Here is a 14,964-nt window from a genome sequence, read left to right on the forward strand (position 1 = left end):
ACTAACCCTCAATAAACAGTGTGATTAGCTCCCAATCAAGCATAATACTTAAGTATATGCTTAATGTTAAGCATATGATAGAACAATTGAAGTCAATTTCTCATGTACTTGTAGTTAAGCATATACTTAAGTGATTTGCTGGATCAAGGCCATAATGATTATGTACTTTTCCAGTAATCTCTAAAGTGCTCTTTCTTAAATTTCTAGTTGTCTTGTCTCTATATTTCTCTTCTATTACTCCTACAGTAACCTATCTGTACAGGTTAACTTTGTGAAAAGACGACTAAGAACTCTTCCTTCCCACTTAAGACAATGGAGGACTTTCCACTGACTTTGAACAGCATTTGCTGAACAGCATGATATGCATCCTGCCAAACATTATCAAAATATTAAACAATTCCATGTCATAACTACTGCAGAAATCATTTGTATTTGCCACCCTCGATATTTACCCCAATACCTGCTATAAGGTCCTAGAATGAAAACACAGTTTCTCTCTTCTATGTTTTTCAGAGTTTCATGCTCAATTACTGTGACCTTACACAAGAGCGATGTGAAAATCTGTGTATTCCTAAGCACATTATGAAAGTTCCCAAACAATTTTCATTTCTCCAAAAAGGGAGCAAGACCTTTCCCGTCAGCTGCAAGAGGCTTTGCTACAGAGTCCTGCTACGTTATCTGCTCCCAGACTGGCACCCGTGGTTCACAGGGCGTAGCAAGGGTAACAGCTGCAAAATGCAGCAGCGATTGACTGTACAGACAGGGTATGCATCTGTGTGCTGGCTCAGAAGTCAGCTACCTTCAATAGGCCAGGTCTAGCTGCTGCCTGGGATTTGGGTCTGTCCCACAGGCAGGCCGGGGTCCGTGCTTGGCAGCGTGGCACTGCAGAGGGACCAGAGTACCCTGTTGATTGAGTGCAGATTGCAGACAAGCCTCGAGGCTTCGACGGTGTCCAGGGAAAACAGCTGGCTTTGATTTGGCACCGTCTGCCTACCTGCCTGATCTATTTATGGTAGCTCAAGCTGAATAACTTTGCGGCTTTATTTACCAGCGAAGAAAGGCTGCTCCTCTGCTGGCAGCACGCCATTCAGTAACTAGCTCTGCTCCTCTCCTCCGAGATTCGTGGGCTTTGTCTGGATAGAAAAGTTGTAAAAGGACAACTGCCGCTTAGGGAACATCCAGAAAGCAACTGACCTTCACCGTATCCCCAGCCTGGTGCAGTTGACAAGTTCTTTTTCTGTCCCTGAAGAGATTGCTTCTGTTTGTTTTGCAGGGGAAATGTTACTGTGGTATTTGCTTGCTCTTCCTTTAAATAGGCATAAAGCACTCTCAAATGCTAGATCCATTTTGTAAATTCTAACAACTTCCTTCCTGCTATTTCTGGGTTTTTCCCTCCGAATCAGAAATTTTCATGGTATTTCAAACTACAGTCAGTGATGCAAATGCTTCGTTCTCATGTGACACAGGGGAAAAGCTCCTACACTGCTATTTCAGGTGACTAGCATTATTTTTAATCAGGAATTTAGAACCTCAATATTTTTTAAAAGGCTAAAAAATTCATAGCTTTTGCTAGCCTGGAAAGAGAGTACTCTGAACCGTATAAGAGTTGTCGGTAGGTGAGTGTTAACTACTTAGTTGAATATATGTAAAACTCCAGAGGAATATTCTTTTTACATGTTTTTAGCCAAGATTTAACATATGACGAAGCATTATGGTTTAAAAAGCACCTACTAATGTTTAAGGCCTTCACACTGTAGATACAGTTTTGCTATTTCTTCTTTCATTTCACTGCTTTGGAAACATTACTGAAATGTTGCTGAACGCAGTCGATATTTATGTCATCAAGGAATAAATTATTGTTATGCTTTCATTTCCCAGACCGCAGGTGCCCCCTTCAAACATTTACCATGTCTGCTTTGCTATATCAAACTGGTAAGCCCTAGTTAATTCATCGAGGTGGGCTTGAAGCATTGGCTGCATCTCCTCTCGTGGAGAAGGTGTGAGGGTTGCAGTTGACTGTTGCCCAAAGGAGATCGCAGGTGATGAAGCTACTCCTCGGACAGGAGGTGTGGGAACACGATCATCGTCTTCTTCAAGCTCATCCTCCATGCCCTGATGTAGGTAGGTCTGAACTGGCAAAGGTGGACACCAACCATCACTGTCATATCTAAAATAAAACCCAAGCAAAATTAGTATATATCAGATGTCAGTAGAGGGTATACAGGATTTCTGCTACAGTTTGAACCCTTGCACGCAGTGTGAGCTTTAACATTTATTGAAAATAGGGTCATAATTGCTTAAATTCTCCTTACTGAATCTGTTTCATTTTGCCCACAACAGCTAAGCAACTTGAACAAGCTGTGCAACAAAAAAATTACTGATCCATTATCACGTTTGTTAATGGTGATTAGATAATGTTACACCACAATCAACAACAAAAATGAACTAACTTGCTTCCTGGATCATTAACCTAGGCGAACGTGCTGAAGATTGACCTAGACATGAAAATAGCAGCATTCTTAAGAGGTAGAGCAAGCTTTACATAGTTGCACTTAGGCACTTCCTTACTCCGATCCTGCCCTTTATTAGTTTATAAATTTACTATTTGTTTTTATTTTGTAGCTTAAAAAGCTACACTTTCCACATAAATTCTGGTCTTCCCACACTGCCTATAGGTATCTACTATGATCTGCAACACATTCATGTTGTAGCAGCACTGACCCTAAGCATATGCTACGTCACAGCGCCAGCTGATGAGATACATTAGCACACGTTGACCGCTCTGCCAGCACCCCGCCTCCTAACCAATATTTACTGGGACTTACCTAGACAGTGCTAAATTTCTGAACACTTTAATCACACCTGCCCAAAGTAAATTAAAAGATTAACAGCTATCAATATTCTTCAACAGCAAATTCTTCTCTCTGCACGTATGAGATATTCTGATAGGTTTTTGCGGTTCAATTTTTAGTCTTATACCAAAGGTGTAAGAGGTGATGCTACATCTGATCAGGGCTAGAACCAGCAGCTTTATATTCTATTACCACTTCTTCTGTAAGCTTTGCCAGCAATTCAATCCTCTTCTGTCTCTGTCCTCATCACAGCACGTCATCCAATTCAGCGTTGTATTACAGATTCATCCCAGGATCCTGTCCTTAGAGACACTAGCATCACCAAGACACATAGGCCCTAGTGACTGATGTACATTATCTCCCCAGAGTAATTCCCTAATCTGAACACAACTTCGGTTGTGCACAGCTCTGCTGACGACCACACCACTCAAATCTCAACACTGTCTACTCTTCCCATCTTCAAAACATCCAGTCAGTCTGCAATCTCTTGGGCATCTGCACACATTTCTTAACTCCCAGTATATTCCAAAATAACCTCAGGTTAGACGGCTCTTTTCAAAAGGCAATCAGACAACCAAAAGCTCTCACAGCTCCTTCACTGTCAAACCATCTCACACTCTAAAGGCCATTCCCCAAGCATCATCTCAGGCACTTTGTCTTCTTTCCACCTTCAAGGACTGCTGACAAGGTACACCCCTTGTGTTAGCAATGCAGGCAGGCAATGCATTGTGTTAGACAATTAATTGCTCACACCAGTTTAAAATACTCCTTTAAGACTCCTGATTTGGAAGGAAGGAATTAACAATTTCCAAGAGAACAATGCATCACTGCCAGTTTTCTCAAGTGTGAAGCTGGGTTACAAAAAGGCTGGGAACACTGACACAGAGAAGTTTCAAAACCTGACTTATGAACAGAACGTTTACTTGAAAGCAAAATCCCAAGGTATCTAAAATTAACTAAACTACTTTTTCTTTATTCAAAAGTCTATATTTAAAAGTACAGATTCAGGATAGCTAAAACCACCTGACTTAATCATCCAAAAGTCTGTGGAAGACATATTTTGTAATTAGGGCTGGTATCACTTTAAATCTATACCTAGCTATAACCGTACATAGATACATAAACATACGTTCATGTACAGAGGTGCAAATAAATGCTGCATCTTAACACTTGGCATTTAGGAGCTTTTGAATGAAGGATCATCACCATTTTCATAACACAGAGATTTGAGAAAATTTATATGATACATATTCAATTCCTTAGGAGACAATTAAGATATGAGTAGCTCTAATTTGTCTTTCCTTGCAGCATGCACTCATGACATTGCCACCCAAGGGTGAAGGGACCATCCTAACTCATGCTGCTAAAAAGGTACAGTGCAACAGCTCTGTCACTTGCTTTTACTCTCTCAGCCTCATGCTTTGGTATAATGGCTTCTTCTATAAAAGGGACAGGGCAGAAAGATACTCCTTAGTGACTTTTCAGTAATGCATAAATGAGCTTTGGATGTGCTCACCTTTTGACCCTACTTGCTTCAAATCTCCAAATGTTCAGCTTGATAGTAAAAAGATTTCTTAGTAAAAAGATTCTGCACAAGTGCTGTATCTTTACCTAGATTTTGTTTGAAATGGAAAGGAGCCTAAGCCTGAAGTTCAGAACATTGAGGTTCAAGATTTCAGGTACAAGAACCTTTGTCTTCATAATGTAAGATGTCCAAAAAGCCACCAGTTCTACCCTGCATATTAAAAAAGAAAAAAAAAAAAAGAAAAAAAAAGAGAAAAAAAAAGAAAAAAAAGAGAAAAAAAAGAAAAAAGAAAAAAAAAGAAAAGCTTCTGCGAGAAAAAGCTAATAAACCTAGTGGACTACGTAGTAACTACACCTTATACAAATGATACAGTCATCGAAACTTCTGGAACTAGTGTAGTGAATATTGATCACATCCATGTTCTTTTTAGTTTTCTGACTAAATACAACTCGGTGAAAATGCATGCAACTTTTAACCTTTTTTCCAGTACTTCTTATTAAAATCTAAGCACCTTAACTTCACTAACAACCTCTGATTGTAATTTCATGATAATTAAATCCCTAAATAATTTCTGGTTAACAAACATGACTCTCTCTAATAATTTTTATTCTATTCTCAGCACTTTTATTCTGTAGTAATCTTTTGCTATTAAAAAGCTTAGTTCATTACATGGATAGATTTTTCCTTCAAAGTACAAAATAGAGGTGATAGGTAAGGGACACATTTTATAACAATTCTGTTTCATTACACACATTGTTGCTACAAAAAAGCTTCCCTCTCTAGGTCTTGCCAGAAAGGATTTTTTGATGTAAAGGGTATTACCTTCTTTACTCTTTTAAAAAACAGAAAATGACTGTCACATATATTGATATCCAGTGGCTAATATTCCATTTTAAGGTGGAATCAATAGTACGAAATAAAAATAACCAATGATAATAATATGAAGACTGCCTTTACTGGGGTTGGCTCAGATCATGCATATTATTGGTGAAAAAATATAAATAGATGATGATGAATATGTAATAAGCAGTTCCTTACTGTCAAGTTTATGAGATAAAACCAAGCAAAAGCATCTTCTCTGAGCAGGGTGGGAAAGGGAACATGCTCGATTGAGAGCTACTGCAGGAAAAGAGAAACTTCACAGACTGTGGTATATACCAGAGAAAATTAAGGAGGACAGCAAGGAGCAAGCACAGAATTTGTAGAAAACCACAGAAAAGGGGAAAGTTTCACAGGAAAGAGATTACTAGGGAAACAACAGTATAGCTACCATAAAGCTACCACATTATACAAAACGGCTGTTTAGGTTAACATGTTTATTGCAGTTCGTGGAAGAACGGAGGTGAAAGCAAACCTCAGTTGTTCTGGGGAGAAGATGGTAGAGAGAACAAAGAGTGTATTTTTTTTTTCATCCCTATCTACGACTAAGTTAGGTGACTTTTTTTTTTTTTACTTGCTGCTATTGTGGATTTTCTTTTACAATTTATAAGCCAGTAGACCACTAGTTTTAATGTCTAGTAAGCAAAATAAGGTGTCAAAATTGTTTAGTTTATTTGGGATACTCATGCCAAGGAAGCTCAGACTTGAATTCAAGAGCTGTAGGAAGAAATGCACAGAAAAATCAGTCTCTGTTTAGATGCCAGCTTCCTTATTTTATTGCTCTAAATGTTCGCCTTTCATATCACATTGTGAGATCTTTAATAAAGTTTTCAGGTTTTCTGACTGGAAGTGCATTTTTCAATTGTAATTCACAATATAATTACATCTGCATGTAATTAATTCTAAAATTAAAACACATTGAACTCGTCATACATAGTATACATCAAAGCAAATCAAGAAAAACAAAACAGTTTAAAAAAATTGTTGCCTTTTTTTTTACCGAATATGTCAATATTAAAGGCAACATAAGGAGCGCAGTCTGTGATTCATTCCATTTTACCATGTTGAAAACCACGGAAACAAGATCAACCCCTGAGTACAGAATGACCAGTAGCATTGGATACACCCTCAGGAAGTATGGCCATTGCAGATTTATTGGGTTCAGCAAAGTTGGTTGTAAATTACTGTAGCTCACAACTGATACTGTAAGTGTAATCTTCAAGGGTTTTTTTGTGTTTGGTAAAATACACATTAGAAGGTCTTGCTACAAGCACCATTAATAAGATATTACATAAAAACTGAGAAGAGTAATTGAGAAGATAATCGGAGGAAAAACTAAGTTGAATTTTTCAGAACTTGGCAGGCTGGTGAATACCTTATCCTTAAATAACCAGTGTTGTCTTGGTGACCAACATCATTCCTTCCAGCTCAGTAACAGATACTTTATGCAAGTGAGGAGTCAAGCCCTGTGTCACAAGGGATTTCTCTAGAAGGAATTTCCATCTACCTTTTATGCTATTTCATTGTCCTGAAAGAAAATCCATGTTGTTTCCCCTCTATAGCATAATTATTTTAGTGAAATGGGTGCACATGTGTTTTAAGGATAGAAACTGATAAAGACAAATATTATATGGTGAAACCATCTTAAATTTACTTTAGTTTTTTATAACAGAATACAGAACATAACGATTATGTGTACTTTTTGCCTTGACTTTTAAACAAAAATTCCAATCAGTAAGGTTATTCATTTTTCCTTGCATTTGCTTTGAAATTCTAACTCTAATATAGCCTGAATGGACCTTCTTTTTAAAAGGAACTGCATTGACTTACACAGTTAGTTATTATTCATTTTAAGAGTTGAAGGACTTTGTATAAACTCAAATTTTAATATTTGATTCCTCTAATTTTCATTATAAAAGTAGGGATGATCAATTCATGGTTAAAAAAGAGAGAACACTTGAAATATTTTTTATTCAGTAAAGCTATTACAATTTTTAATACATGTATTTCATCCTTAGGAAATATTGATTAATCCATGTATTTTAACAGGTAGAAATTTGTCCCTAACAGAACAATGATTCTCAAAGGCTCCAGCAAAGCTGACCACAGTAAACTATTTTTCTATATATGCTAATTTTCCTCTAGAATTTTATAACCTGGTATTTCATATAATTTCACTTTTTAAAAAGCATTCCATAATTCTTCCCTGTGCAGGAAATGTCTCTTTTGTCTCATTTAGTGCTTTTTGTGTGATTTTGTGTCCTTGAGAACAAGTTTAAGCTATCCAAAAATGAGCGTAAGGTTCCAGAAATTCAAGAGTTGTTTAAATAATAAAAAATGCCTATAAATAGAATGCCTTCCTCAACTGTGAAATTTCTTCTAAAAGCTGACGAGAAGATTATTATCCACTGGTTGATCTTCTAAAATTAATCCAATTTAGTGTGAGGTTTTTTGTTCTGTTGGCTCTAATATTTTTAAACATCAAAGCAGTGAAAAAATACAAGGAGCCAGATTATGTCACCCTTACTCACTTTGAGTCCCATCATTTGCAAGCTGTCCCAATGGAATTCAATTAAGCTACCTATGAAGCGAGATACTTCTCAGCATGAGTAAACAGAGAAGCCCTACATGATGATGAAGCAAGGTCACTTTTATTTCCATCTTCAGTCACTATCAAGAGAAGCTATTCAAACCTTCCTTCTCCATAGCCTTGCATAAGTCTAGAGGATCAGGTGCTCTCTTTTTTTTTTTTAAACAAAACAGAATAATATCATCACTAAGCAGATTTTCTTTTTTTTTTTTTTCAAAAAAGCCTCATCTCTGCAAACCACAGATTTTTCTTCAGAAGAAAAAGAAAAAAATTACCCTGCTTCTTGCTGATCCACCCCATAGTGTTCCAGCTCTGTGCCTGGAAGTGGCTGCACGGGAGGGGGTGGGAGAGGAACACTGGCCCAGTTTGAACCATTATTTTTCTGGGGCTTGGCAGTATTTTTGTTCTTCTTCTTTTTCCCTCCTTTGCCACCTGCAAATCCAAAAAGAAAAATAAAATGTTAGAGAGATAATGTAGGGAAAAAAGCTAGCTATTTACATTTCTTTGAAAGAATTCTGATTCCAGATGGCGTGCCCCAAAAAAGAAGATGTATTTATATCTCAGCAGAATCAGCATCAACGTGCTAATGCTGTTACAAGGTTATAAATAATAATAGAATGGAATGGAAAAATATTCAGAATAATTGCTAAAAATCACTTCTTTTTCAAAGTCCATACATTTGCCCCACAGTAGTGCACAACCAAGGAAAGACATGTTTTGCTATATCAGAAATTTATTTACTGATTTATTCATGTCTGCTTTATGACTTCTTGAATTCACTGTTAGATAAAAATATAATAGACCATAGCAAATTATTTCAAATGTCAGAATCCAATGTGCTTATAATACTGTTTTGCATAATCTCTTCCTGTGGAAAACACAGAGGTTAAGGACACGATCTAAAAAAAATTGTCATTAGACTCAATATCTTTCAACGAGAATGACAAGAGTAAGTTGTCAAAACAAAAAGAAACAGGGTTTTGCTGATAGGAATTTACTAAGTTACATTTTTTAAAACATCAGGAAGTCATCTGCAATGTTTTAGTACTGGCTGTTTCACAGGATTCAAAGATCTTGTGCCACTACGGAGAAGAGGTTCTATTTCTGACGTACAGCTCTAATGGGGGAGGCTAGTAGAAATGAGGTGAGCAATGCATTTTGCTTAAGCTCTCTTTTCTTATTGTCCTTGTACCCACTGCTCCAGTTGAGACACTTCCATTTGTGGGAAAGTGATCTTACAGAACTAGCTCTCTTCCCACTTGCTTAGCTTCTTTTATTTTGCCCTGACTCCTTTTTCTTGTCAGGAATTCATTAAGAGGAAGAATGGCACAAGATTTCAAATCCTTTGACTGCTTGGAGACCCGTTTATTTATTGCTATTTTGTTGTGGCTTTTGTTGTTGGGTGGAAGAATGGTTTGCCATATGCTTTTTCAGTGGGCTGCCCAGGTGGCAGTCACTCATCCCTTGCCTGTTGCAGAAAGCACAGTCTAATCCCCCTTACCCACTGATGTCTCTTGCTGATTTATAAGATCAGCCAAAACTGAAAACCCATGTAAAAACTTCTCATCAGAATCAAAAAAATCACAACTGACTTGCAAGGCAGGGTGGCACAGTGTGCACTGGCAGGCACCATGGCTCTAGCTTTAGGCGTAGAGACATCCAGAAGGATGTGCAATTCTAGCAATAGAGACAAGCACGTGTCACGGGGCCTTTCGTCTGAGAGACAGCGGCTTTCTCCCGTTATCTCCAAATGTCAGCTGGACCAAAACAGGAGCAAATAGAGGGGGAAGAAACAAGGTCATTCCATGATTCAGAAGTAGCCAAGTCTTCTCTTTTCACCTCCTGTTGCAGCTGCTAGAGACAGGCAACAAGTCCGGCAAGGTTTCTGATCAGTCTGGCTGGCAGCATGTTGCAAACAAGACTTTGGTTTCCACTACTCAATTCCAGACCAGAGCTCTTCCTTCTTTGTCTTGGAGTATTTATAGTAAGTCCAGCCAAGAACCTGTCATTCACTATGTGTGAATTGAGATGATATTTCATCTATTGGGATGCAAGACAGGTTCTTCCCTCCTTTTGTAGCCTGGCAGAGAGAGATGCTTTCTTGAAAAGGGAAAGAACGTTTTGATCAACAGAAAAGAAACCCCAGTCATGGTGGCAATGGAGGAACAAATACATGAACCTTATGGAGGGAAAATGAAGCTTTCAAAGCACAGGTATGGCAGAAAGCAGAGTTAGAAATAGGGTCACAGAACATTACAAAGAAAGGACGTTAATTTTAATTTGTGGGACATAGGGGAATTTTTGAAAAGTCAGCAGGAGTAGGAGTGAACAAAAGTTAAGGTAGGAGGGGCTGCTTTGGGAGGAAAGCACATGCATAAGTGTGTGTGTGTGTGTGTGTGTCTTGCAGGGGGATTTAAACTAGGAATACTGAGAGAAGAGAAATGCAGAAAAGAACTTCAGCTTAGAGATTAGTTGAGGTGAAGAGGAAGATTTTGGAAGTGTAACATCCTGGTAATCTTAGGAGACCGGTAAAATGGAGGTTGGATGTGTGGGGTGCTAGTATGGAGCCACTTGGATTTGGGGGTGTTTGGAGAGAAAGGTCAAAGATAACAGAGCTATTAGAAAGAGTGAAGCAGAGAGCTGAGGAACTGTTCAGATGAAGAAATAAAAGAAAGAAACTCCAAGGTCATTATTGGTAAGGAAAGCAGCCTACACCGTACAGTTGGGCAGGAGATTTCTCTCCTGTCCCCATGGGCACAGTTACTCCACTGTCAGACTAGTGGAACAGACACCTAATGCATAATGCCAGATGTGTGTTTGAAAACTGTTGCACCAAAGCCTTGTTTCCCCATAGCAATGATGCTTGATGTTTCAATGTCTCCTCACACTGGAATTCAATTATATTGTTTAAATCTCTAGATGAATCAGGTCCTGGAAAAAGAATTTGCCAGTTGGGCTGATGATCATAGTACTGACATGAGCTGGGAGCTGTGCAAAGTACAGCCACAAAATTTCCCTGCTTCACAAAGCTGAGTTTTTAACTATTTTCCATTCCACAGTGGGATAGGATTTCTCACGATATTCATCTGACAGAGACAGAAACTCAGAATAACAAGTAGTACTTAAAGTACTAACCAGGGAAGTGAGAGAACAAGTTCCTGCTCACCCTGATGGGGACTACATAATCAAAGCTGGTGTCCGACTCCAGTGATGCTCTAATTATCAGACTATTTGAAGGTTTCCCCCAGTTTCTCATGTATTACAGACATAATTAGCTGTTATTAAAGATATAATTACTGGGCAAAGGAGAGCAAAATACTGATTCTGCAGTCCAATAGTCTGACACTCATCTGAGCACTGGGGCATCCAGGTGTGAGCTGCTTTGATCACAACAGGAGTGCCCTGGCTATAGAAAGACGGGCTACCCTGAAGTTCCCATGTGTCATCAGAAAATTTACTTCAAACTGAGAAACACTACACAAAATATGTTTCACTTGAAATACTTGTTCAAAGTCCAGCTTTTGATCAACTGGCATTTTCCAGTGAAACTTCGTATTTTCTGAGAAATTTCTTAGGCAGCTGTAGCTGTCAACACATTTAAAGTGTGATACTGCCCTCTGATAACTGGCACATATGTACCTCAGCATATCAATTTCTGCATTTTCATGCAGCCAGAGGAGCAAGTCAATTTCCTAAGCTACTTGCCAATACACCTCGCATACAAGGAACAAGAACCTTTCTTGAAGTATCATATGAACTTAGCTCCCAGATACCTCTCTGTCAATACCATAAGCCTATTTTTCTGTCTCACTCAAATCAGCTAATATTCCCCATGAAAACACAAGACTTGCAAATACATTTGGCTATTTGAGTTATGGGCCAATGATTGTAGGCTTCTAATCTCAACATTCAATTTGAATAGTCATTTAAATTAACATAAAGAAGCCATTTCTAGGGTTGATCTGTTACTGTTGCAATTACTCCAACTTATAGTGGAAATTCAAAAGGCTACGGATATAGTATAAATTTGAAATTTAAGTCCCTTCAGTTCTCTCATATTTCAGTTAAGTGAAATAGCAGACTTTCATTTTTATTGCTGGCTTTTCTGGTTTTGTCTTGGAAAAAAATGACATACATAACATAAGCAACAAGTAAGCAAAATTAAAGAAATCAAGAAAAAGGTGTGTTGAAATATAATACACAACCACATGTACTACAATCATTTTCATCCAATGAAAATGTGTCATGTTTCCAATAAAACATGCAGCACACACATAAAATTTACATTCTGTTTTTATGCAGACTTGGCACAATTTCTGAAACTCCGGTCATCTTTGCAGGGCCCTACATTTATTTCTGAGCTGCTTCACTGAAAAACAGCATTTAGAAACAGCTTGTGGGAGTGGGGAATCTGTTAACAACTCAACAAAAATATTAATCTCCTCATGAAGCTCAGTGTGGGGAGACCTATAAAGTGAGGACTGATGCCTAAATATATTTGCTCCATGAACTGTGCTGTCAGGGAAAGGATGTGACAAGCCAAGGTTTTGCCAACTGCGATGACAAGCGCTGGTTGGGAGGATTCTCCGATTGTAAAGTCACAGAATCATAGAACGGGTTGGGTTGGAAGGGACCTCAAAGCCCATCTAGTTCCAACCCCCCTGCCATGGGCAGGGACACCGTCCACTAGACCAGGTTGCCCAAATAGGCATTCTCTCCAAATAGGTTCTACAAAAGGCTTATTATTTTTTCAGTAGAGGCCAACATGATGCTGTTCGCTGACGTTCCAGTGGGCAGGCACCCTCATACCTATCCGCAAAGTGCCCCTGGGAGGTTCTCCGCCTCCCTGGCGAGCTGCTCACCAACACCCCTCCGTCCCTCACCCACCCACGGCGGTGGAACCAACCTGAGAGGCTGCCACTCCTTTCGGAGCTGTTGTGGGAGCTGGTGGTGCTGAAATCCTGTGACTGGTTGTGTGGCAATCTATTAGCCAATCCCTCAGCCACGCGGTAGTCAGGGATGTAAAGCAAGGCTAAGGGTTAAAGGGCAAAGGTCACAGTGGCATCGTGTGATTAGTTGACAGCACAAGCACATGCAATACATGCAGTTAGCAAGTCAACAGCCGATGGGGTGGGGCAGCGAGTTTTAATTTTCTTTTTTTTTTTAAATGTATACCTATCCTAGCCTAATGGAACACAGATGGCTTGGTGATTAGCACAGGACAAAGAGGACTAAAAGCACGGAACAATATATTTTGTGATCGTGTGAGGTTCAGCATGCACGCAAGGTGTGTAAGCATTAGTTACGGTAAATATCAGCAGTGTCTCACATACTAAAAGGATTTTTCTAATTCATGCATAGATGATACAGTTTAAAGCCGAGGGCTCTGGAAAATTAGAGCTGTAATTACCATTGTTGCCTTTGCCTTGGTCTGGGAGAGAGTAACCGAATCCCATCAGGTCATTCTTTTGCTGAATTGAGCTTTTCCACTGAGGATCAGGTAAGTCGACAGCCAACTCATGGATGCTGTTGGAATGCAGTATCTGGGTGGTGGCATATGGCGTGGCTTGTGTTATTTGGCTGGAACTGTTGTAACTAGTTTTTGTGGTGAAGTCAATGCTGCTGTAAATGGCTCCATCAGAAAGCATAGTAGCGGTTTTATCTCCTTGCCCTGGCACTGGTGGCAGCACATCTGTGGTGAACATAGGGGAATGAAACAAATCATTGATGCACAGGAAGCCTGAAAGTATCAAGGTTTAAGATGAAAAATAAATGTGTCATTTTGCACGTTTGCATTTCAGCTGAGACAGGTCCACGAGCCAACGAAGGGAAGATGATGTACAACCATCGCCAAACTATCAGCATCTGTGACAGGCCTACCACTTGTCCTTCACGTCTCACTGCCTAAAACCATCTTTTTTTTTCCATACCTTCAACTGTGTAAGTGAAGTTTGGAATATTTCTTTACTGAAGAATGTTTTCAATTGTTCACTCTATGTCAGAACCGATGAAACTGTCTGGGCTTCAGGGAAATGATGAAAGGAGTGAATCTACAAATCACAGATGAAACTTTCCCAGCAAATATGTAGCAAAACTCTTAAATGGATGCCAAAGCTCTCAAAGTAATTTTTTAAGGGCATCACCTTGACTGCCTTGAAGTTTTATGCATCAGCTTCTCTAATTTTCTTTTTGACATTAGCTAGTACATTTCTCCTTTTCAACAAAAGAAAAACCTGACAAAGCCAAGTTGTTCCTGATATGCAAAAGAAAATCTGTTATTCTGAGGGGATTTAAGTGATCAGTCTCTTAAAATGGCAAAGCAGTGGTGATAATGGAGAACAACTTGTTCCAATACTCCGTACATTTACCTGAAAAACAGTACAGCATATTTAGCTAAATATCTGTTGACTTTTCTACATCTTTTGAATCCTATCACACACTGCAATTTGTACCTTTAATCAGTTAGATTGGCAATCTCTCTCCTTACTAAACATTGTAGTGACCTTTGCTGGTGGAATTTAGGATTTAGAAGCTGAGAGTACTGAAGTGTGAAGAATCTAATGATGACTGGCATGATGTCCCAAGGAGAACCACAGCTAAGCAGATAACTCTCTTCCTGCTGCTTCAGAGATCAATATATCAAATGGTACTATTTTTACAATTTCTTTAGACTGTGAAAAGTTGAATTCATTTTGGAATTTATTTGTTAGAAAAATGCATTCTTTGCATGTCATTTGCTGTATATAGCTGGATGGCAGACATGGATTCCAACTGCTAGACTGTACTTGAGATAATGTGTAACCCTCTAGTGAGGATGTTCAGATCCCATTGTAGGTATCACATACATTTTTATATATCTTAAGCCCCAAAGAGAAATTATTCTTGCTCTTAGACAAGGGTTTAGGCTCAGTTCCAGACTTAGACATGGGTTTAGTGCAACTTCAGGGAATACAGTTGTTCTCTCACTATCTCAAGACTTTTACAGCAATGAGATATGATACCATGGCATCCTCCCACTGTTTTTTGTTGTTGTTGTTGTTTTGTTTTGGGTTTTGGGGGTTTTGTTTTTGTTTTTTTCCTGGGATGATTGTTTAGACCACAGAACTATTTTCTACTGC

At 38.8% G+C, this 14,964-nt stretch overlaps 1 protein-coding gene across 17 annotated transcripts in view; it reads right to left on the minus strand.

The window, feature by feature from the left end:
* The window catches only part of ROBO2 (roundabout guidance receptor 2), a 485,452-nt gene that overhangs the window by 36,299 nt on the left and 434,189 nt on the right, over positions 1-14,964 (minus strand). For 11 of the 17 annotated variants that reach the window (XM_054847356.1, XM_054847298.1, XM_054847385.1 and 8 more), the window contains 4 exons: positions 13,257-13,538; positions 12,753-12,878; positions 8,122-8,278; positions 1,907-2,167 (listed from right to left, as the gene is read on the minus strand). In XM_054847356.1, coding sequence (XP_054703331.1) covers positions 1,907-2,167; positions 8,122-8,278; positions 12,753-12,878; positions 13,257-13,538 — 826 coding nt within the window. The remainder of the gene's footprint in view (positions 1-1,906; positions 2,168-8,121; positions 8,279-12,752; positions 12,879-13,256; positions 13,539-14,964) is intronic. The other 6 variants (XM_054847318.1, XM_054847394.1, XM_054847328.1 and 3 more) reach the window with 1 other exon arrangement.

The sequence above is a fragment of the Grus americana genome, chromosome 1 (genome assembly GCF_028858705.1).
Source record: "Grus americana isolate bGruAme1 chromosome 1, bGruAme1.mat, whole genome shotgun sequence".
NCBI lineage: Eukaryota > Metazoa > Chordata > Aves > Gruiformes > Gruidae > Grus > Grus americana.